Source organism: Triturus cristatus, chromosome 9, assembly GCF_964204655.1.
Source record: "Triturus cristatus chromosome 9, aTriCri1.1, whole genome shotgun sequence".
Classification (NCBI taxonomy): domain Eukaryota; kingdom Metazoa; phylum Chordata; class Amphibia; order Caudata; family Salamandridae; genus Triturus; species Triturus cristatus.
In genome coordinates this window covers 924,587,127-924,612,455 of record NC_140592.1, presented here as the reverse complement: position 1 = coordinate 924,612,455, position 25,329 = coordinate 924,587,127, and the positions used below count along the sequence as shown (strand labels likewise).

At 41.2% G+C, this 25,329-nt stretch overlaps 1 protein-coding gene across 2 annotated transcripts in view; it reads left to right on the top strand.

Moving 5' to 3' along the window:
- The window catches only part of CCDC197 (coiled-coil domain containing 197), a 143,828-nt gene that overhangs the window by 61,104 nt on the left and 57,395 nt on the right, over window positions 1–25,329 (top strand). For both annotated transcript variants that reach the window (XM_085626476.1, XM_085626475.1), the window contains exons 5-6: window positions 6,498–6,580; window positions 20,983–21,155. In XM_085626476.1, coding sequence (XP_085482602.1) covers window positions 6,498–6,580; window positions 20,983–21,155 — 256 coding nt within the window. The remainder of the gene's footprint in view (window positions 1–6,497; window positions 6,581–20,982; window positions 21,156–25,329) is intronic.

Genomic DNA, 25,329 nt, shown 5'->3' with positions numbered 1-25,329 from the left:
CTTGAAAGAGAACTGAACTGTTTTGCGCTTCTTCATAATGTTTTTGTAATTTATTGCATAGCTTTGGTGAAAGTGCTCTTTAAACAGTGTAAATTAAATACAATTATTCAAGATGTTAGTATAGCCTGTCTCTTTAGGACAGCTGAAGGTATGTTGAATTAACCAGGAGTCTCCAAACTGGTCAAAGCCTCATTTGACTAAGTTACATGTTGCCTAATTATCTACTATAGATGTAAGCAGATTGGAATCTACAAAATAGAAGAAAATGTTAAATTCTTAATCTCAGCTTCTGCTGATGTGTATTTAGTCTGCATATGTGAGATGTTCATAATAAGGGTCAGAATTTCATTTTCTCTAATTTTAGACATCACATTGCTCAAAATGTTGAATTTTCTAATCCGTGGGATTGCTTCAAGAGGCCAGCCCTATGCCTGTAAGGCCTATGAAACCATGATTGCTGTGTGATACCAGTGCTGTTTTTTTCTTTGCTGTCTGAATCATCAATGTATAAGATCTATTGCATGAGGGATATAGTTATGCTATTTGAGTTGACCCTAAAACATCATTGCATTCAAATATATACAGTTCTGCTGTTTAGGTCTATACTTGACTCCATAGAGATAGAAATTTGCTTTGCGGAATCAGAACAATTGGTTGTGTAAGCTGAGTAGTAGCTCTGTTGTCTGAAACATGAGCCCAAAGATCCGTATAACACAAGACATTTCTGTTTTGTAAAATCAGATAATATAACATCAGTGTAAGCTAAATCTGAGCCTCTAAAATGTGTAACTGAGTGATTGCTTAGGGATCTGAGCCTATAAGACCTCTGTAAAAGTAGGGCTTGCTTTTTGGCCCTTTACAGTTTGTGTAACATGAGCAATATATTTGCCCTTTAAAGAAGGACCTTTAAGATCTGTATCCTGGGGAATGGTTTTGCCAACTGAAATCAGAACTGGTAGAATTTATATAGATTGATTGATACCACTTTTTTCATAAGCCACGTGATCTCTTGAAGCCATAGATTAAAGTGTGAGTCTTCAACCTTTAAGATCTATGCAGTCTGGGGCACAGGTCTGCTATTTTAGGCTTGAAACTGAGATTTATGTAGGATGAAGGTTTCATCTCTGAAGCTCAAGCCTTGAGAGATCTTTGTATTTTGAGGGCTAGCTATGGCCTAAGCCTGCAGGATCTCAATGGTCCAAGTGACTGTTAACTGAGCTTGTCAGGTCTGTGCAGCCTGCCTGCAGCATAGTTCTGTCTACTGAGTTCTGAACCTGTGAGATCAGTTTTGATAATGAGGCATACCTTTCTTGCCTGGAGCCTCATCTTATATTAAAATAGGCATACTCCCAAAGGCATTGCTCGTCTGTCAGGGTTGTACAGTGTAGTTCCAGAAGGACGAGATACAAGCCTTGTTTTCAGAAACAAGAGCACCAACTACTTGAACGAATTGCATTTAGGTGCATTGCATTTACATGTGTTTTATGTGCAAATCCTGAAAATATAGCATTGATATAGCCCTCCTGAACCATTGTTGTATACGGATGGTCTAAATCTAAAATCTGTGTGATTTGCATAATCTGATCAAAAGCGTTGGTCTCTAAAGCCAGAGTGTGACATTTTGATGTTAACCCTAATTCTCCTTGAAAAAGGTTTACAATGTTCTATATGTTGACCCAATATATAAAAACGCTGAAATATTTGCCGCATTTTCTGAAATGAATAGAAGTACAGCAATGTGATCCTGTCATATCAAGGGTCATGCACTGACATTTCATGTGATGCATCAGGTCAAAGGCCACATGATGTGATTTTTGCTACACCAGTCTCCTATGTGCCAGAAGAATGCATGCTCATCCTGCTAGTGCCAGGGGCCTACCAGTGGAATGTAGTAAATCATTGTCCATGATCATACTGAATGAGCAGTAGATTCCTAAATTAAACTTGCCATTAATTCTCATCTTGTGATGTTTCTGACCTCTAAATGCCTCTATTTTGTAGTTTTCTAAAAACACAAAAGTGTTGTTTTAAATCTCATTCATTCTTGTAATGTCTGCAAAATTGAGAATTTTGAGACACATAATTGTCATGAAGAAATTTTGTCTAGATAATGGAAGTCTTCAAGATCCTTTGAGAAAGAGGATGCTCCAATTTCTGCCCACTGTCCTGGTTCTGCTCGCTCCCAGGTATTAATACAGGTTTCTTCTTAGAATCTCCACCTACAGCTGCCTATGATTATCTAAAAGAACCCTGGCTACCATTGTCTTTTTAAGACCTACAGCATATACTTCACATTCATGAAGAATAGGATGTTCTGGAGCTGTGTTTAGGGTGCTGGTGAGCAATGCTTGCAAGTACGCAGGAGTCTATTGCAAATTCCTGCTGGTTTTTTCTACATTGGGTACTCCTTGTTGCAACTTTTGTGAAGGCCACATGCTTTATCTGCTGTCTTGAAATCCAATATAAAATCTTGCAGAGCTGCTGCAGAATTCGGGCTGGTAACTGTTGTAAATGTTTCAGATTTCCTGTTGATACCAAGGGTTACTTTTCAGTCCTTTCTGTTACAAAAAGTAATGTAGCTGTTGTTCCGTCTGGAAGTATTGGTGCTGCAGTTCTTAGTGTGTCAGCCTGGCCCCCCACCTCCCTGCCTCTGTGATGATGCCGGTATTGATTTGTGGCGGGCATTAAGGTCTCTGCCGTTATCTATATTTATTGTAGCAGTCCACTTAATATCTAGTTCTATGACCTTCCCCACTAAAATGTACTTGACGCTATGGGCATCGGCTCTCTCAGCAAGTCTAAGAGAGGTCAACCTGAAACCTTTCCAGAAAGAAACAACAAAATTGAGGCTAAGTGTATATGCATATACCCAAGTGCATGCAAACAGCAGTCTAATTAAACGTCTATGAATCCTGCAAATGCCCAGCATAAATAACTATACATAAGAAAGCAAGCATTAGAGAAATACTTGCATATGCCATACTGATCAAATTTTTATAATGCAATAATGCATAAAGAAATAACACTAAACACAAATAATGCAGATGCAAAAGTTATGAGACTTAAACTAAAGTAAAACATTTAGTAAACAAACTGCATACAATCATCAGATTTCCAAATAATGCTTGCTTTAAAAATACTCTCTGTGCTTTCCTTTCACTTAAAATGCTAATAAATACTTCAGCCAAGATTTTTCCATTTGCACTATTTTAGTTAGTTTGAAATGTATTAACTTTCAATGCCTCGGTATATTTGACTTCTTAGGAGTTTACTTAACCATTAGTTTAACGATGAGGTGGATAAATATCACCTTATGAGTTACAGCTGTGATTACAATCCTAACATGTTCCACTTTATGAAAGTAAACAGGGCTGCTGAAGTTCCCCTGAATTTACTTGATTTAAAAGAAAGTATGTTTTGACACTTAAAATGTATGGTTTTACCCAGTACAGGCTAGCTATGTATTTTCTTTGCCAACTCATGAATCCTAAAATCTGTTTTTATGTGGGCTGTTTTCTAAAGTCAGACATCTGCAAATGCAAAATATTGCCTGTTGCCCATTTTTTATCCTGGATCTCAAAGGAGTATGCTTGTTTACATACCTTATTCTTTGTACAACAGATGACCATTTCTTATGCCGAGACTTTTTGATATATCTCTATCTATGCATCTTGCTGTTTGCACATCGGACGTTGGTTTACATGTCTTTTAGACCTGTATAATTGTGTAGATTACTCATATTTTTTTACAATGTTTCAAGATGCCATTGTTTTGATCTCCTGTGATTTTTATTGGAACTTTTGAACTATGCCTGTCTTGTTCCTTTTGCTCGCAGTGATCAAATAAAGATATATATTTTTTTAAATTAGAGAGGGAGCAGACCATGTTCTGCAGTGCAGCACATGCATGACACTACAGATGTGACCACCGAAGACAGTTAAAGTTTTTATCCTGTCAGCTCAAGTCCCAAATCATGACTGTAAATATTCAATTTCGAGCTTTCAGATCACACTTGGAACAGTACGATTTTTATAATAGGCACTGCCCAATGATGAAAAATATCTGGTACAATAAACAGTCCCTCTGTTCAGCATCAGCCCACTAACTCTACTTAAGTAAAAGCAAAAGCCTTTTTTAAGCATCAGCGAGGTAATGCTAGTGCCTGGGTAATCTGTTCTCGATTTGTTTCCCACCGGCTTCAGTTTGTCAGTGGCAATGCACCTCTTCTTTAATCAACTCTGTTTATTCTTGCAACCAACTAGGCATCTCATAATCTCGCATCAAGCTACCTGTAGACCAGCTCAGGCACATATGCGCGCTCACTTTACTGTAAATATCGCATGACGCTCCCTATAGACAAACTTGGGTAATCATAGACGCTTACTCTACTGTAACTATTGCAACAAGCTCCCGGTAGACCGGCTTGGGATCATAGGCGCTCACTCTACTGTAAATATCTCATCAAGCTCCCAGTAGGCCGGCTCGGGTAATCATAGGCGCTCACTCTACTGTAAATATCGCATGACGCTCCCTATAGACAAACTTGGGTAATCATAGACGCTTACTCTGCTGTAACTATTGCAACAAGCTCCCGGTAGACCGGCTTGGGATCATAGGCGCTCACTCTACTGTAAATATCTCATCAAGATCCCAGTAGTTCGGCTCGGGTAATCATAGGCGCTCACTCTACTGTAAATATCTCATCAAGCTCCCAGTAGGTCGGCTCGGGTAATCATAGGCGCTCAACTGTAAATATCGTAGCAAGATCCCAGTAGGCCGGCTCGGGTAATCATAGGCGCTCAACTGTCAATATCGTAGTAAGCTCCCTGCAGACCGGCTCGGGTAATCATAGGCGCTCACTCTACTGTAAATATATCATCAAGCTCCCAGTAGGCCGGCTCGGGTAATCATAGGCGCTCACTCTACTGTAAATATATCATCAAGCTCCCAGAAGGACGGCTCGGGTAATCATAGGCGCTCACTCTACTGTAAATATATCATCAAGCTCCCAGTAGGCCGGCTCGGGTAATCATAGGCGCTCACTCTACTGTAAATATCGCATAAAACTCGCTGTAAGCCAGCACAGGTAATCATAGGCCTCACTCTACTGTAAATTGTATTGTATTGTAATTGCATTTATATAGCGCTTACTACCCCTGACGAGTCGTTGAAGCCCTTTTTCGGCGAATAGCATTCTACTCTGTAACCCAGAAAGGATTAGTGGTGAATTAGTATAGGGAGATAATAAATTGATTTCACCGGTGGACATGTGAGTTTGTTATTTGGATTGAAAGCGGATAGTGGAGGTGTGGAAGAGGGAAGGGTTTGCATTCATATAGCGCTTGCTACCCCTGATGAGGTGTTGAAGTGCTTTTCTGGAACCAAACAGGATTAGTGGGTACTTAGTACAGGTAAATATGAAATTAATTTGAGCACTAGACATGTTAGTCTGTTAGTTGGATTGGAAAGGATAGTGGAGGGATCGAAGAGAGAAAGGTCTAGAAAGTTTTTTTTTTTTTTTTGGAGCTCATAGCAGCAGGAAGAGGCAAAACCTGTATGCTGACTGCCCACTGTATTCCGACTTGAATACAGGTTCGGCAGTCCTGCGGCGGCGGTGCCTTTCTAAGACTCAAAGGAGAACCTTTAGAAAGGCAGCTCTGTGAGAGTGCCAAAGCAGGTACCTGACAGGTCAAAATGCACCATGACGTGCATTTCATCCCATGCAGGAACAGGGGGTGCAGAAATACAGGGGGGCACACCATGTGCCCTGCAGCGGCACCACCACCATATTATAGCCTCAGACCGCTGCCCTACGGGCGCAGGATCTAGGATCCATGGCAGCGGTCCTGTGGCGGTTCCACCGCCGTACTCAAAATACGGCAGTCGGACTGCCAGTGCAGCGGTGAGTGGACCATCAAAATGGGTTCAGAGGTCCCATGGACCACCAAACTCATAATCGGGCCCTTACTCGGTGTCGTTGATATTCCTAAATGGACAAACCAATCTCAGCAGATACAGTATTTTAAAAAGGTGATGAGGAAGAAAGAAAACTTGGGATATGCGAGGCAAGCGCTGAGGCAAATGAAATGGGGGCTTCTTAAAGCGCTGACTGGGTTATTAAGGAGTGATGGGGAGGCAGGAAGCACTGAAGGATAATAGAAGGAAGCGGGAGACAGTGGTTGGGGATGAACAGTAGTGGAGAAAGCCAACAAATATGGCAGGGAGACAGAGTAAAGAAAAACATGCATCCCCAAGAAATGCTGAAGATCTAATAATAAAACGTCCCCTGAAGTATGCAATATTTGGGCTTTCTGATTGAAAGATATTCCTTAAACAGGGTAGCATATATACAACAATAAATAGTTTTTCTAAAGGTATGCCTCAGTTTGATTCTTTCCTCCAAAGATATATTTATGTTAAAACACCATTGGCTTCTAGCACAGGGGCAAGGCAATGTATTTTTATTTCTGATCGATCTTTTTGTTCTCCATCTTCAGACTAAAGAACTTACATAAAAAGATTTCAAAGTACAAGACCTATGAAGACTACCTAAGGAAGATTCTTTATGAATTGCCTGAGAGTATGTACATTAATCTTATTTTCTGACAGTTCCTGCCTGTTGTGTGGGGGTTAATGCTGATTTGAATACATGATGTTGGATTAAACAAACTGTAATTATTGTTTTTGACTACATAATATCCTTCAGTATTATGATGAACTCCAGTCTCTCTCTCTCTCTCCCGCCCTTGGATCTTTATAGTGTAACAATTGGTAGGACAAGCCACTTTTTTTCTATTGCAACAGCCTCACAATCTTCCCACAAAGTACGAATTCCTTTTGCAAGCTTTTGATGTTTACTCTTTTCACTTGTGCATTACACATTGTGTGCCACTACAAGATATTTCCCTCTTTTTGAATGTTCATATTAATCCATCCTAACACTAACTCACTACTTTTAAACCTACAGCTGCACATGCAAACCTCCATGTAAATAACAGTACCAGATAATTTAGATTTTTCACAGCCTGGTGGGCAAAAAATCTGGATTTTATTAAGGACACGGAGGCCAAGATTATGCAAATCTCCTTTATTGCCACAACTCAACAGTAACAATGAATAGAATATAGAACTCAAAGCAACATTCCATATAGTATATAGAGCATGAGCACACATCAGTCTTCCTTCTTTGTGTTAGTCCAATGCTGCGAACAATAAACATATCTTGAAAATGACGTGAAGAACTATCGTTAAACAGGAGTAATGCATAGGCGGATTATTCTGTAAGAAAAAAGACACAATAGGTCAAGATGAATAAACCCTGGGCGGGTCAAAGAGTGGTGGGATAATCTTGGCCTCCGTGTCCTTAATAATATCCCGATTTTTTGCCCACCAGGCTGTGAAAAATCAAAATTTTATGGCACGACACGGAGGCCAACATTATGCAAGTTTAAAGTGAATTAAGCACATTGTCAATCACATTATTGATTGGCCTAAAGTAACATTTTTTAAACATACTTTCATTCGACCAATCAGCGGCTCTAAGGATATCTTGCAGTCCACCTCCTAACATAAAAGCTTTAGAAGCTGAAGCGCCTCTGAGGGAATGTGCGCCGAAGATAGAGACATCAACACCACTCTCTTTCATCACTTCTTTCACCTATCTTGCAAGCGTGGGAGATGATACAGCTTTATGTGGGAATCTGTGAGAAATCAATAATTGGGATCCAGTACCCCTCAAGGAGTCGGTTCTCTTTTCATACTCTTTCAAGCATTTGACAACGCACAAACTTTCATTCGAAGGGAAGAAAGGATAGATGACATAGTCTTAGTTCTTTTCCTAAGATAAAAACAGACTCCCTCAGGTTGGTAAGCTCTGCTACAAACATCCAAAGCTTTCACATCAGAAGTTGGTCTAAAAGAAACTAGGCAAAGTAATACAGTAAGTTTATAAGATATATGTTTAAGAGAAAGTTCAACATTGTCCCCCCAAGAGGATATAACTTGTAGGACATTTCTAACATTCCATAAGGCGGTATATTTTGGAGTTGGAGGATTAAGAACTCGCATGCTTCTCATAATTTTCTTAGTTAAAAGGTTTTGTCCCACTGATACGCCATCAACCAAGCAATGGCATGCAGCAATTGCAGATCTATAGACATTAACTGTTCTGTAAGATAGGCCAGAAGAAAAAAGTTCTGATGGAAAATTAACTACGTGAACTAAATCAGTTGAAACGGGATCATAGTGTTGTTGAATACACCAGCGAACCCATTTATTCCATGCCAGTCGATATGCCTTTCTTGTTCCAGATGCCCAAGACTCAGATATGAGTTGAAAGCATCTTGCGAAAGGCCTGGGATTTTCCATTGACGCCTGAAATCTTCCATGCCATCAAAGTCAAGAGACCCTGGTCTATGAGAGGATGAGAATCGCCCTCTGGGCCCCGAAGAATTTCCCTGAAAGGTGGTAATAGGATTGGGAAGTCCACAGTCATCTCTAAAATGAGTGGGAACCACGCTTGCGACCTCCAAAGAGGGGTTATTACCGTCATATTCTGTAATTAGCGACGGGTGTGTAGGAGAAGGCGAGGGAGCATTACAAACAGCGGGAAGGCATATGGCTTTAAGCCCTCCAAGTTCTGGAGGAAGGCATCCACCCCAGATGCTTGAGGGTCCGGTTTCCAACTGAAAAAGCTCTCTAGCTGTGTATTCAGTCTGTCCGCGAAAAGATCTGTCCCGAACGGACCCCATTTGTCTTGTATTATCATAAATATTCTCTCGTCTAGTTTCCAGTTGCTGGAATCCTTGAAATTCCTTGAAAACCAATCCGCTACGCCGTTGTTCAAACCAGGAATGTGCTGTGCTGTGACAGAGAGTCCCTTGTTCAAACAATAGTTCCAGAAACCTTTCGCTAAATCCGTAAGGCCTTTCGAGTGTGGTCCCCCCATCTTGTTGACATATCTCACTTCAGAGACGTTGTCCATGCGCAGCATTATGCAACATTTCATTGAATTTTGGGTGAAACTCTGAACCGCAAAAGAGCCTGCTAGTAATTCCAAGCAGTTGATATGAAGTTCTTTCTCGAGTTGTGTCCAATGGCCTCCTGTGGAACAACTGCCACAAGTGGCACCCCAACCCTCTCTGCTCGCGTCTGACTCTATTATCAAATCTGGTGTTTCGCCGAAGATGGCTCTGCCATTCCAGGCTTCTGCATTCTTCAGCCACCAAGTCAGTTCTTTCTTCGAGTCTTGGTCTAGACGAGTCATTTGGGAATAAGAGAGGTTGGTTTTGAGAGTTTTCGCTTTCAGTCTCTGAAGGGCTCTGTAATGTAGGGGGCCTGGAAAAATTGCCTGGATGGTTGAAGAAAGCAACCCCAGGATCCTGGCTAAGAATTTGAGTGGAAAAGATTTCAAAGATAGTATCTTTCTCAGTTCTTTTCGAAGTTTTTTTATCTTTTCCCTTGGAAGTTTCAGTTCTGCATTCAATGTGTTGACTATGAACCCGAGAAATTGCTTCTCTTGGGATAGGATTGTACACAATTTTTTTGAGTTTATTACGAAGCCTAAATGTTGAAGTAGACGGATAGTAAGATCTGTGTGATAAGTTACCATTGATTTGGATTGACCCATTATGAGGATATCGTCTAGATAAATAATTAGTCTTACACCCCTGTGCCTTAGCCACGCAACTACCGCCGGTCGTAATACCTTGGTGAAGCACCAACGGGCTGAAGAGAGCCCGAAGGGGAGGGTGCGAAATTCCCAAAGTTTTCCTTCCCAAATGAATTGAAGAAATTTCCTGTGAGGTTGCCAAATTGGAATAGTTAGGTAGGCGTCTTTCAAGTCTAGACGAGTTAACCAGTCGCCCTTTCGCAAAACGTCCCTTGGGAGGTGTATTCCCTCCATTTTGAAGTGGTGATATGATACCCATTCGTTTAGGCTTTTTAAATTTATCACAGGTCTCTGACCTTTGTCTTTTTTTTCCACTAGGAAAATGTTGCTCACAAAGCCAATTTGTGAACTTTCCATTATTGGCTAGAAGCTCTTTTACTTCTTGAGAGACTAATTCTCTCTGTTCTTGAGAGAAATGTATTTCTCGGGGTCTTATTGTTTGGATGGGGGTGTCGATGAATTCTATCTTGTAACCCTTGACTGTGTCTAGAACCCACGGGTCTTGTGTTATCATGGGTCAATTCCCAGAGAAAAGGGCTAGTCTCCCTCCCACCTTTATAGGGGTATCTGAAGGGTCTTTCGAGGTTCTTACCTGTTGAGAACCCTCGGTTTCTTCTCTCCCCTCGGAAAGGTCTTGACCGGCTTCTCTGTCTTGGTGGAAAGAAGGATTGGCCTCCATAAAAGCTTGTCTGTTGGAATCTTGTGCCTCGTCCCAGAAATGGTCTGGAAGATGATTGTCCTCGGCCGGGGAATCGACCTCGCATTCGCCCGGCCCTTCCAAAAATGTTATCTTGAAAGAATACTTTCTTAATCTCTCTTTGAGATTTTTTAATAGAGCTAAAGGCCCCCACATATTTGGCCATGTCGCGAATGAATTCTTCTCCAAAGTGGATTCCTTGAGAAGAGGCTCCTCCTTCTTTATTCGCTAGCTCAATTAGTTTGGGGTCAATTTTTAAAAGAATGCCTTTCCTTCGTTCATTTGAAATGGCAGTGTTAGCGTTGCCAATCAAGCAGATTGTTCTTTGGACCCAGTGGCGTAATTCTTTGGGGTCTATTGGTGTCCCTTCCACATAAGCGTTTTCAGCCAGTTCAAAAATTTTTGTTATTGGTCCGATAGTGTCCAAGAGTCGGTATTGACAGGATTTTAGACTCTTGTCAATCCCTTTCCTAGGGTCTTTTGCGCCCTTGGCAATAAAAGCCACAACCTTAGGGTCAAGTTCAGGGGTCATAGTGATCTTATCTGGAAGTGAAGGGCGCGGGCATTCAGACCTCAGTCTTGATCTCACTTCCTTAGGGATTTCTTTTCTGAGCCAAAAGGTAATGTATTCGGCGACATGTTGAGAAGGGAACCATTCTGGGGACAAAGGGTGTTTGATCAGTAGGAGGTCAAACATGTTCTCCCCGAAAGGGTCAGTAATACTCATTTTTGAGCCTGAGGCCTTGCTTGCCTCTTCAGAGCCTTCCTGTGTTTTATCATCTATAATCTCATCTTCCGACTCAAATTCTGAGGAGTAGGAGAGATTAATTTCTGCTTCATCCTCCTCTTCGCTGTCAATTTGTATGGGGGTCCTTGACACCCATCTGTGATGCCCGAGGCATCGTGCTTGTCACCGCCTGAGAAGCGAGATTCATCATTTTTTCTTGTTTTTTAGCTCTTTTTTGCAGAAACAGCAGGGTTTTCTGCTGCTGCTCTTTTCTTTGGGGCCTTAACTGCCCTTTCTTTAGGAGGGTAAAAATAGGTAGAACTGGTTGAGGGCCATGCCCTTGACAGCATTTTGAATTTTTTATTTATGGTCTCATTAAAAGAGTCCATGGCTTTATCCATGGCCCTAGAGACCAAGGATTCCTGTTTACCTTCCAGGTTAGTATCTGGAACAAGGGACATTGTCCTCTGTCTTCTTTTTTTATTAATTAATTAATTACAATTTAATTAGGGATTAATCTTTTATTTTTATATATATATTTTTATAATTATTTTCAAATCTTTTCGATGTTGTGGTTAAAAATATATATATTGTTAATATTTTAAGTTTTGGGCTTAAATTCTTGTTAAAAATTGGTGAATTATGGTTATTTTTAGGCTTTGGGGCCGTTTTCTCGTTATAAACGCTGAAAATCTCTATAGTCTTCCTCCGGTTACCAGCAACTGCCAAATGTTGCTGTGTAGTTATAGCAACCATGCACGTTTCCTGCGTGCGTGGTTGTTGCTAATGTGTATTCCTTTAATCCTCCCCTCCCCGCGATGCGCGATTGAAGTGTGCATCGGGGTGGGGAGGGGAGAAGGCCTTCGCCGTGACAGCGGAGTCCGGAGCCGAGACCGGAGCGGGGGTGAGGTCGGAAGCGTCGCGCGCTAGATGCGGTGAGAGATTAGGGATTAAAGGCGGAAGGCGGTGGGATGTTTTCCTCGCGATCCTGGCTCGCGTTTGAAGCGTTGCCAGGCAACCTGGTAAATAATAATACTTTTAAAGCACGCATGTTGGCGGATCTTCGTTGCGTAAATTACCGGAGATAATAGCGGATTAGCGGTGACACATGGGTATATTAGGATATACGAGTACAGTTTAAAAAGTCTCTAATGAGAAGAGGGAAAAAGACAGTAAAATGCTACACACAATAACCTCTTAAGAGGGGATAGGGAATGAAAGGTATCGCATAGTAGGGTCAATAGGACCCAGTTATGTGATAAGAGAGACAGAGGTTTACATACATAATTAAATAAGCACGAGTAAAGTGAGGGTACTTATCTTGTGAGCAGCAGCAACAAAGAAGGAAGACTGATGTGTGCTCATGCTCTATATACTATATGGAATGTTGCTTTGAGTTCTATATTCTATTCATTGTTACTGCTGAGTTGTGGCAATAAAGGAGATTTGCATAATGTTGGCCTCCATGTCCTGCCATAAAATTAAGGCCAAAAAAATAAAGCCGTAACATATTTGGGAATGATACAAGTGTATTTTTGTTTTCTCTATGGGCTTGTCATATTCATTAAAGGAAAGTAGCAGCTTAGCATATCATTTTCCATCACTACATTGTGACGCAAGCTGAAACTAAAATGCTTGCTCCACAGGAGCAGTGTTGTAGTAGTGGTTAACTACTTCCTGCCTGTCTCCATCATGGAAGAGGTGGATCTGTGATTCTACTGGCGATCTGAGGGTGTCTGGGAGATGACTCGGGACTGGCTGGGGGCAAAGAAGGATGTTTGATAACTACGACTGAAATGGGGCTGCAGTCATGTACTGTTTAACCCTGGATGAAAAATGTGCAGGTGCAGACATGAGCCACAGGAGTCTGTCTTCTGAGGCTGCAGTAAGGGCTGAAAAAGTGGAGAACCTGTTGACCCATATAATGACAATGGAACAATAGATGACACATTCGGCTGCTAATATTAAGATGCTAGAGGGTCAAAGTAATGAGACCAGGTAAGTGCTGGAAGGGATGCTATCTCTTAGAAACTGAACAGTTGAATGTATACTATATTCAAAACTAGAGCTATTTCACAATTTGTGTCAGGGTTGTCCATTAAGTGTGCTGAAGTAATCCCAGAAATTGTTGAAGAAGCTTTGGTTGAGGTGATGACAAGCGTGTTAAATGGACTTCTGTACTGCTACAGTTCTGAACACAACCTAGCCCAGAAAGCAATTAGATTGAGTTCACAAACTAAGCAGAGAGGCCCAGGCAATGGAGAGACAGCGATGATCATCCTTAAATTAGTGGAATATCCTTAGGTGTTACTACAAGCTGCTATCCTACAGAAGACTTTGCACTTGCATCTGGACACTGTTGTTGGACTTATGGTCATCAAAAGAGATTTAGTAGCTGATTGTTTGCTGGCCTGAGATGTCCTTGCAGTGAAACTAAAAGTGCTCAATCTAGTAAAAACAAATGTGTTTTCACACATCACAGGTGAATGGGACTGTTCTGCACAGTGGGACGGGTTTTTTTCTGCTAGGACTTTGCTGTTGAGGATTGAAGCTTCTCTCTTGATATTATTATTTATTATGTGCTTGAAGAGTGATATTTATGTCTGTTTAGGTTCTTGATGTTCAGTGATGACTTTCTTCTGGATGGGAGTATGCAGGGTTAAAGCTAAATGACTGCACATTTTGATTCAGAATATTATTATGCATCTGTGTCTGTTTATAGTTCTTCTTCCTCTTAGGGCCCTTTGTGAGCTATGTGTCTCTTGTTATATTGATTACAAGATAAGTTCTATTTGACTAGGCTATGGCTGGGAAAAATCCATGAACTGGTGGCATTCTCAAAACATGAAAAATGGCAATAATTAATTTGCAGATGTCCATGTGATGGGAAAAACACCCAATCCACGATGCACTTTATGCTGTTTTGTAGGTTTTATTGAGATATTCGGCGAACATTTTTATGACCAATTTTTATAACTAAGAAACATTACTTTTATAAGGATGCAATGAATTTTATATGAACACTTGATAACGAAATAGTGTGTCGAGCCGTTGCAGGTTATAGTACTTGGACTGTAAAAAGAAGGAAATCCCTTGTATACTTGGATAACCTGGTTTATGAAGAAGATTGAAAGATGAATTTATGAGAAAAGGATTTTTAAAATTTGAGATAGTAAGAGGATTTTTACTGAATGATATTTAATAATAAATTAATTGAACGAGTCTTAAAATTATAATGTATGGAACTATGTTTAATATTTTATTCCATGATGTCTTTTTTTAATGTACTTTTAGGGATCGATAAAAGATTCTGAATAAAGTTATTTTGAATTGAGTTATATTGAGTCAGGGCTGCTGAGTTATAGTAAAATCATAAAATATTGAGGTCTATGTTTTGTGCAATATTTTCAACCTATGCACTCTGATTTAACACACTGGGTGTCCGGGCATCTAAAGTTTTTTAGACACAGCAAAAAGGTTGTAAAAAATGTAAACCATTATAGAAAGACTAAAGGGTAGAGCTAGAGAGAGTTTTACAATTAGTACTAGCATTATGGTTTTGGCTAAGGTTTTGGATAGAGTTATTGTTAACCCACGCACAAGGGTTAGAAATAGGGTGAGGATAATGATTGGTGTTAGGGTTGTGCTCTGTGTTAGGGATAAGGATGGGGTAGATGAAAGGGTTAGCATAAGAGTTGGGGGACTTGGTAAGTGTGTGCCTTTTTATAGCATTGGTTATGTGATGGGTTTAGTGTTGCGAGGGAAGAATTAGGGTACCTTATACCATTGATGAGTACCTTAAAAAAATCAATTATTTATTTAAAAAATGAAAGCTTTTAAAAATGTTGACTTTCAAATTAATTGATAATCACAGTTTTCATTTATGTTATGTTATTTTATTTTACGTTATGTGTATTTCTAAAATGCACTATCACTGCATCACCACAAGAGTATTCTGGCACTGAGCCGGAGTGTGTGCCTAATCTTGCCTAGGGTAGGCTGGTGAATTGAAAAGCCAGAAGAGATGATAAGGAGGCTCTGATATGGAGTGTGAGGCCGTTCCACGCTTAAGTTTATTATCAAACTATATGTTTCTCACTTGTTATCTGAAACTTCAAGCTTTTCAAATATTTTTTTTTGAAGTTTCAAACTAGATTTAATTTTTCTCTCTCTCTCACTCCCTCCTATTGATAAGTCAGGCAACACTCATACTCTTGCCAGTGCTGTTCAGTCTTTGCATGCAACCTTTATAACCTCATAGGTAGCTCCGAGTTGGATTTTATATCTATACCAGTGAAACGCAACTCCACTACATTGATTTCCCATAACAGCTCTAAGACAATCAGATCAATGCTGTCATACAGTCCATTTGAACACGAATACATTAAAACATGCTCTGCATAAAGTTTGCCCAAATAAAAATTCTTGACCCTGGGATCCCTAGTGCCCTGTCCTACCATAAAGATAATGATCCTAAACATTGCATCCTGTGCCAGAATATCTTCATATCCCAAAAAGTGAAAAGGCTTAAAATTACCAATGACCGCTATACATTATTTGATTAACAGAGATATATGTGTACAGGAATTTGCGACTTTAAATACATCCAGAACATGTACTGACTCCTTCCAAAAGCCATTTTAGGACCTCTGGGCCTAAGTAGCCCAAAATTGTTCTACTGCAAACCCCTACTCAAAGACATAAACTCATCCAACTTATATAAACTCAGAGCTCTCAAAAATGCTGTGGCAGTCTAATCTGCACCACCAACCCCTTGGACCGCCTGAAACTAAATTTGAAGGAGCTTCACTGGTCAGGAGACAAAGGCCCAAATGTACAAAGCCATTAAGCATTTCTTAACGGTCCAAATCGCTATTTCGGCCCGTTACGAAATGCTAAGTTGCCTTTTCAGATGTACAAAGGGCCAAAACGAGCTCACAATTTGCGATTTCTACACTGTAGAATTCGCAAATTGCGACCACGATTAGGAATCAAAAATAGGGATTACCCATTTGTGATTCCTTAAGCACATGTACAAAGCATTTCCTAAATGCGATTGGGCATTTAGGTAATGCAATTACCATCAACTTCAAGTTGATGGTGACCATGTGCAAAATAAAAAATGCATTTAAAATAAAAACACTTATTGTGACATAAAGCACTCATGTGCCCCTAGGGCATATGTGCACTTACATGTGCAATAGGAAATTCGGGGGCCTCCAGGGGGGCCTTAAGCCAAGGGGCACCCTTGGCGCTGCATTTTCTAAATTGCGATTTCCTGTTAGGAAATCACAATTTAGGAAATGCAAACCGTTTCCTATTTCAGCCATAGGCGGGAATGCAATGGCATTTCCTATTTGCGATTCCCTAGTAGCGATTCCTAATCTGTAGGAATCGCTATTAGGGAATCGCAAATTTTGTACATATCCTTTTGCATTTCTTAAATAGCGATTCCTAGGGAGTCACTATATAAGAAATGCAGACCGGAACGTTTGCACATCTGACCCAAAGACCTTTGCAAAATCAAATTTCTGGTCCTTACTGATAAACCCCTTTACAATAAAGCACTTAGGTACTTGCTTACATCATTACTCCCCAGAAGGCTTCAAGGCTAGTCCCCTCATCATCAAACACCCTTCCTCAAATCTAATGAGGGCAAAAATCTTCGGCTAGAAGTGCTGCTCTGTGAATTTGTATCCTTTGTTTTAACCCCTTTCCATCGCCTCATGCTATCTAAAGGATACATTGAACACCATGGTCACAGGTGTTTGAATCCCTGAAGCTTCACTGAGCCTTTCATTTTCGCATTTTCGATAAATTGAGTTCCATTGATTTTGGTAACAATAAACATCCTTTATCTGTCAACAGTGCCGACAGATGCCCTATGGGTGAATGTATGCTCTACAAATCCATCTGTTATGCAATGTTTACAGGAAAACCCCATTCATAGACATAACCTCTTCTCTTGCAGACCTTCCTTCTGCAGTACCACTCCTTTTTTGAACAAGTAAACGTTCACATCACAAATACTTGTGGCTATCTATATCTTGCTAATGTTACTCAGCTGGTATTCCCATACCTTCTCTACAGGGTACTCTTAAATAAAAGTCTCTTACCAAAAGGGATTAGATGAGTGGATGGACAGTCAGAGGCATCTGTTGTATTTGACTCTCTCTCACTACACTCTCATCTTCCCCATACCTGCCCATTTGTAGCTATCACCTCTCTATTTCAACCTGATTCTCTTTTGTCTTCCCATCCACACCCTTAGTCACCCCATCAGCCCAAAGGTCCCAGACTTGGCCTCCAAGTGCTTTCAATCAGTCAATCAATCATAGTGCAGCACTATCATCCCTAAAGGTATCTGGGCACTGAGGGTTCTGTGTCTCCATTGAAAAGAGAGATCTTGAGTTTCTTTCTGAAGTCTGCCAGGGAGGGGGCTGTTTGGAGGTGGAGGGGCAGGTCGTTTCAGGTCTTGGCAGTGATGAAAGAGAAGGAGCGACAGCTGCTGAGATGGATGCGGGGGAGGGATACGAGTGATGTGGAAAGCAGATGTCATGAGGGTCGGTGAAAATTCAGTCGATGGTTGATGTATGATAGTCCTTGGCCATGTAGGGCACTGTATAGTTGGACAAGAATCTTAAACTGGCATCAATTCGGATAGGAGCTAGACTAGGTTTCTGAGGTGAGGGGTGATGCATGTCTGTTTGGGGAGGTCCAGGATGAGTCTGGCTACGGTGTTCTGTATGGTTTGTGTTGCCGTAGTTGATGCAGCTGGTGACCAGGGCCGGCATGACAGCCTTTCTAGCGTTTATGGGGATCCATTTGGAGAGTCTGCAGAGCATGCAGAGGTTGTGGAAGCAGGAGGAGGCATTGACTTGTGGTTTCATGGAGAGTTGGCTGTTGAGGATGAGGCAGAGGTTTCGTGCATCATAGGTTGGTGTTCGTCTGAGTTCTACCGGCCACCAGTTGTGGTCCCATGAGGAGGTGTTGTTCCAGAAGATCAAAACATGCAGAAGTAAGACGTGCTTTCAACTCATCTGCATTTTTAATAATATTTTAGGGCAGCAGTTTTTATTTCTTTTATTTCCCTACACTGTGCTAGTGTGTGTATCTTTTTCCCCTCGCTTCCTGGGGGAGTCTTACATTTTACCTCTTTTGCCTGTCACACGAGTCTCCGGTCTGCCGCAGGTTCTTCCCGTTTGAGCGGAGAGAGTTCCTCTTTACCAAGAGACTTCCTCTTTGGCCACCAATTTGGTGGTTCCGGTCCAGCTTTTTTGATACTTCTGGGTGTGGGTCATTTAAGCCAATGCAATCCTCAAGAATTTTAATCCAATTTCTCTTCTCCCCGCCCCTGCTAAGATCTTGGAGAAATTCATCAATAAAGAACTGATGAAATACGTTGCCCTTTTTGCGGCTACTGACTGCGTCCACGCGGAGGTTGAACAGGGCGGAGCAGCGATTCTGATAATGCTTGACCTATTGATGGCATTCAACACCATCTCCCCGATGCGTATGGCTCAGCGCTTGCGGCAAGTGGGAATCGCCGGGAATGCCTCGCAGCTTCTCCACTCTTTCATGTCAAACAGAGTCCATATTGTCAGCTGTGGAGGCTTTAGAGCCAGGGCCTTTAGTTTTCCTTGTGGGGTACCCCAGCGCTCGTCTTTGAGCCCCACTCTTTCTAATCTCTATGTGACCCCACCTGGCCGATCTGGTGCGGTCCTGCGGATATCAGGTGCTTTCATATGCAGATGATACACAAATTATCGTCTCCATTTCGAATAACCTGCAATCGGTTTCGGAGAAGTTCAATCAGTGTATGTCCAGCATTATTTGCTGGATGAAGAACAGTTCACTGAAGATTAATGCAGACAAGACAGAAGTGCTGGTATTTGGCTCGCAAAATTCCATCTCATCAAACTCTTGATGGCTGGCAGTCTGTAGTCCCCTTCCTGTCCCGGTTAGGACAGCAAGGAATTTGAGGGTCATATTCGACAATGGCTTGCGCTTTGGTGCACAGGTCAGCCTCACAGTTAGTACTTGTTTTTATATCCTGAGGATTCTGAGAAGGGTTTTGCCTTTCATTCCATCTGAGCTGCACCAGTCAACCATCATTGCTCTAGTCACCTCTCGGCTGGACTATTGTAAGGCTCTGCACTATAACATCAAAGCGGTCTCCCTTAATAGGCTTCAGGTGGTACAGAACACAGCGGCGTGGTTGATTCTTAAAATCCCTAAGCATCAGTCAGCCAGGAATGGGATTTGTTCTCTGCATTGGCTCCCCATCAGAAAATGCATCTGCTTTAAGGTGCTGAGTATGGTATTCAAGGCCATGCATAGTAAGGGTACGCCACATCTGAAAACTCTTTTTCAATGGTACGCTCCTGGGAGGCTCTTGAGATCCTCCTCAAAGAAAAAACTTGTGACTCCCAGATTTCACAGGACCAGATGGGGCAGCCGCTCCTTTTCTGTAATGGCTGCCAAGCTTTGGAACTCCCTGCCCACCTTTATCTCCAATGCGGACTCATACCTGTTTTTTAAAAAACATCTAAAGACCTGGCTTTTCTCATCTTCGGTAGCTGCAGGTACATTTTCTTACTTTCTCCCCGAGTGTCTGCTATAGTGCCTTGACACCGCTGGGTATAAGTGTGCTCTATAAATACTATCCTATCCTAGCCTTGTCGAAGTTGAGTTTGAGGCAGCTGTCTCTCACCCATTTCGCGATGTTGGTCATGGCGTTGCAGAAGTTGGTTTTGGCGTTGGAGGGGTCCTTGGTGAGTGCGAGGATAAGTTGAGTGTTGGTAGTATAGGAGATTATGTTGGGCTCGTGGGATCTTATGATGTCTTCGAGGGGTGTCATGTAGAGGTTGAGCAAAGTAGGGTTGAGGGAGTGAAGTGAGGCAGTCGGTGCTCTGTGTGTGTTCTGAGAGGAAGGAAATGATCGACTTGAGGGATTTGTGCTGTATGCCGACGTTGTGGAGTCTCCCGATGAGGGTGTGGTAGAAGACCATGTTGAATGAAGTTGAGGAGGATCAAGGCCATGGTTTCTCCATGCCTTCCAAGCCCTCCTCATGTCAATCCATATGTCCACATCAGCCCAATATCTGCCACAAGACCCCACATTTCTCTGACACTTCCCCTATTTCCTCCTCAGTCCCTATGATTTTTCTGTTGGCCTGTCACTTCTCCTGATCCGCCTCCATTTCTTCCCTACAGCCTCCACTTCTTCCTTATAGCTTCATAAAAGATGTTTTATAATTACAGAACAATTCTATTGCAGCTGCGCTGACAGAGCATTGATGAAACACCTCTGAGATGATCACCGTATCCTATTGGCTGTAGGGAATGCACCGGAGAAAGAGAAGGAGTTGGGTTGGTTAACAAAAGAAATTACTCAGCAGCGTGCACTACATAGGTGTGCGAGTCATACAAGAATGCAGAAAGAATATTAGCGCATATTAGCATATGTGATACAAAGGCTATCTGTTAATATTTTAAATAACTCATTTTACTGACAAACTGATCGCATTTCAAGCGAACAGGTCACTTGTGAAGTGAGCTAAAGAACGATGATGGATTCAACCCAGATCTGTGACTGGGGAGGAGTAACTGAACTGTTTCAGTGCTCCGTCCATCATCTCCTTGTGTTCTCTTGGCATGTAACGACAGATGCAATGCGGTTGCCCTAAAATTTGCAGCACAGCCACTCACTTGTGTAAGTGTTTTCTGTTAATATCAACAGATTATATGGCTATGAAGGCATTTTCATCAAGAATTTCATGAGAGAGTGATTATGCCCTAGGAACAGTAGCTCTATCATCGTTAAATAACACTCCTATTAAATGTATGAAAATTCAATGACAGTAATCAATTATTTCACCTCAACAGATTACCTGGAACATGGCATTGATGCTCCCTTGAAGGCCATTATCATAAGGCACGAGGCACTAGCAGCTACAAACCAGAGTTTGATTGACAACCTGATAAAGCTATCTGATCATCAGAAGGCCAACCAGCGAGCACTTGAGACGTTACAACGTGAACATGACACCACAAAACTGGTAATACTCCTGAAAGAACCAGTATGCTTGTTCTAAATGCAACTTTATCATTGTCTTTTATCTTCTTTTTGAGGGCCTAGCTTTCTGTCTCGACAGCCTGAGTTACGAAGCTTTATGGATTGCAAAATATGTGAGGTACAGTTGCCATCTGTTGACCCTGACCAGGCCTGCTTCTACATGGTGGTCTCCCAAGAGTAGTATGATTTTAGATGTGGTTATTAAACTTAGGTCTTGGAAGACTGTCATTAGAAAAGAAGAACTAGAGACAGGATGCACTACAGAGATCTGCAAAGACTATTTGCACCTTTGGAAAGCTGGCTGAAGGCTGCAACCCTCTTCACTGCAATTAATGGGGTACAGCAGCAACCAGCCTGTGCTTGTGAGAGTTGTCACCCTGGATGTGTGGAAGCACAAGGATAAAGGAGCATTCCTCCTGTTTTTATTTAATTTAAAATTGTATTTCTAGAATACAAGCCTAGTCTGAGAGTAAGGTACATGAGAGTGAGGGAAATAGATAGGGGTTGCGGAAGGGTCGGACTTGCTTATAAGGCAATCATGCACTGCCCAATGGGCTGGTCTGACAGATCAGTGTGTGGGCCGGTTGTTTAGCAGATTGTGGGCGTGTTTCATGGCCTGGAGGGCCGTTTTTTGCTGTTGATTTCCATGCTATATTGCTGCAGCAAACATGCATTAAATGCAGTTTCCCAATCCTTGCAAAATACCCATACAGTGTGACTTTACAACCTCAAAACTGGCCTGATTTGCCAATGTGGGCCACTTTTTTAGATATCTGGTTCGCTAATTGGGGCCATTTTTATTTTGGTGCCTGGGCCAATTTTTTGTCCCAGCCCAACCCTGGGAAACGGCGGATCTCTTCGATTGCCATGGTCCTGGATGAGGCTTCTTGACTCTGCCAGTGGTAAGAGCGATCTTGTGGGCAGCGCTGGTAGCCCGCTCTGTTGCAAGGTGCTTTGCGGGTGGTTTGCTTGCTACAGATCATAGCATGAGCTGTCTTTGTATGACATACAAGATAGCAGCTGGACTACTTGCCTACTGTGATACTATTTCTAATTATCCTGTACTATTGAGGGGTACCTGCTCCTCATCTGAAATGCATTACCCCAAAAAGGATAATTGATCGGCCAAATATCTCTAGAGGTTCAATTAATCTTCCATCAATAACATAGGCAAGCTTTGGACAAATAATTTCGTCAGGATTCTTAAGCACTTTCAGCAGTGTTTGATCAGGCAAGATGTGCAGCTTGTAAAATCCCTTAATTGTAAGGCTCTGATATATTTTATTTTATGTTACACCAAATCAAATTATTTTCAAGTGCTAAGAATGATATATATTGTTTGTAGTTTTGAACATATGGAAATCGTCTGAAAGAGTGATGCTTCATGGGTAGAAGGATGAAAAGGGCAGTTTTTAGTATTGTTCAAAACCTCCAAAAGTTGGGTTTAAATCTCAGTTGCAGAGGTAAGTGGTTGCAGATGGAGACGCTGGTTTCTGCAAATGTTTTTTCCCCTGAAATGTTTAGATCACGCCTTGTGGCCGGCAATTTACTTAGTGATCCTAAATGCTGATTCCTGTGCAGCTGGTGTCTTTGCAACCTTAAGCCCAGGTATTTTGCTTTTATGTACTTAGCATTTTGGCTTTGACCGGTAGCAAATGCAGACCTCTCACCACGAATGTAGCCTAGGCCCATTTTTGATTTTTTTGTAGCAGAGAACATTGTGTTCTGCAAAACCTGAAGTGTGGTAATTAGCTGATAGCCAACATACAGGCCACTACAGTAGTTTTATATATTTATTTCATTTATGGTTATTAGCAAAGTGCGCTACCACTCATAAGAGAAAATTGAAACTCATTGAGTAAGAGGTGTGGCGCCGCGGCCAGGGCGACTGGCTCCGGAATCTGAGGATCACAGTTCGATCCCGGCGCTGGCAGCAGATTAGCCCAGCACCATGTGACTCTGGGCAATAGCTTGCTTAATCTTCCCGACGGCCCCAGCGCCTAGAGACCCTTACAGGTAATTGTTCGTGCTTTACAAATGTGGATTATTATTGAGTAGAGTACAGTAATTATTTCCTGAATTTGAGCAGGTTTGGGTCGCCTCTGAGGGGCAGGGGCCGTGAATTCCATTGGATCGCCACCTGCACTTGGAAAAAACGTCCTGCCCCTTTAGTGAACTTTTAGTGTTTTATTACAAGTTCCAGCTTGCCTGTTAATCTAAGTCTTCAAATTGGATCATATTTCAAAAGTTTATCAGAGGGGATTTTTTCAGCTAGTTCCGTAGACACATTTGTTTGAGATTTTCTGAGACTTGGTTGAATTTTCAATTATTGAATTGAATCCTGACAATTCCATTTTGGAGCCTCGGACTTTCTTTGGGGACACTGCTGTAATACTATCTGCCCTGAGTACAGTCATTGTCAACCTTACTCTTGTGTGAGAAAGATAAGAAGCAGATAATCCTACATTGAGGGTTCAAATGAAAAAAACAGATTTAGTAAATGAGGCAAGTTCATTGTCTAGGTATAAGTAGGAGTCAGGGATTCAGTATGGCTTCAGTCATAGGTCTCAGTGTAGTTGCCATATTGAATTGCTCCATAACGTGACATATATGTCAGATAGATGTATATGTCGGCCTTGTTGACAGGGCCCTACGTTGGGGAGTTTGGTCACAGGTGGTCTGACTATGGTGAAGATGTAGTGGGCGTTTCGCATGGATGTAGCAGGGTTGGTGTGGTGCCTTTAGGAATCCATTTTTGGAAGTGTTTATGCTCATGCATTTAACATTCATGTAGTTCTCATTAGAGTTTTGCCCAGTTTTTTCCTTTTTATCTAGCAAGTCTTTGTTGAGGTTCAAATATAAATGAGCATCGTTGGCAAGCACTGATGGCTGGAGAGGCTTTGTATGAACCCGAAGCATGAGAGAAGGACATGTCCCGTGGAGGCAGAGCAGGCGACTTCCATTGCAATCCTTCACTCTCTTTCACAGATATCCATGATTTGTCAGTCCCGTCAAAAGAAGAGAAACAAACCTTCACCTGCTGCTGACACTCTGGCCATGAATACCAATCATGATTGGATGATGCCGTGACTAGGTTTTTAAAAGCACAGACCGCTACAGTTAAAATCAGATGAGGTCATTCCTATCTCTTACAACTAACATACTAGTGCCAAAGACCCTGCCTAGAAAATATCAGACCGTTGTTCAATGACTCAAGCTTGGTCAAAATTTTATTGATGCGTCACTACATTTCCAGGGTATGCTTGCTACCTTGAAGTTGATTAATTTACATCACTTTTTTACAAGATTGTTACTGACATAGACTTACATTCACATAGCATTTTTTACAATGCGTTGTAAATTCACGTTTATTTTTTGTTGCATGCTTTCACCGTCTGCATTTTTTAAAGCTGTGGTTGTGTTCTGTTTAAGGGAAGAATGCCTTCTATTTAATTATTTTTTTATTCATCTTCTAACTTAATTATTAAAGAATTTAGTTTATTTTAGAATACGGTTTGAAAAGTGGTATAATATTTATTAGATGATCATTCTATATTAGAATGAGAAATTCATTTCATATTTATTTGAATTTCGTACACTTTAAAGATGGGTAATTTAATTGACATAGGGGAAAGGGTGGTAGTGATTTAATTAGAAAGCAATAGGCATTGTAAAAGGAAAATAATCTTCCCATTTTAATTGACATTATTTTCGTTGTTCGTACTTTTTTTAAACAAATTACATTCTATTTATGAACAAGTTGGTTAAGTGATATAGGTGCAAAGGGCGGGTAGTAATTTAAATAGAAAACATTAATAATACTGTAATTCATGAATTGAATTGCTTTAACAACTTACTTTAATTTGAATAACGTAAATCATGTTTTATAATAATAGCACTAAAGGGCAAAGGGTGAGTATTACATTAATTTACAATACATTATTTATATTTTAAATATAAAATAACATTTTAAAATAACACTTTTGCAAAAAAATATTTTGTTCATTTTTGGGTCAGTTTAAAGATTAACATTGCATTTATAATACTAAAACAGTAGATGGCAGTGTTGTTTCTTTAATAAATCTGTAAAATGCACTGCTTGTTTAGTGTGAACACAGCCACAGAATGTACACATGAAATGTTTTTAACAATGTACA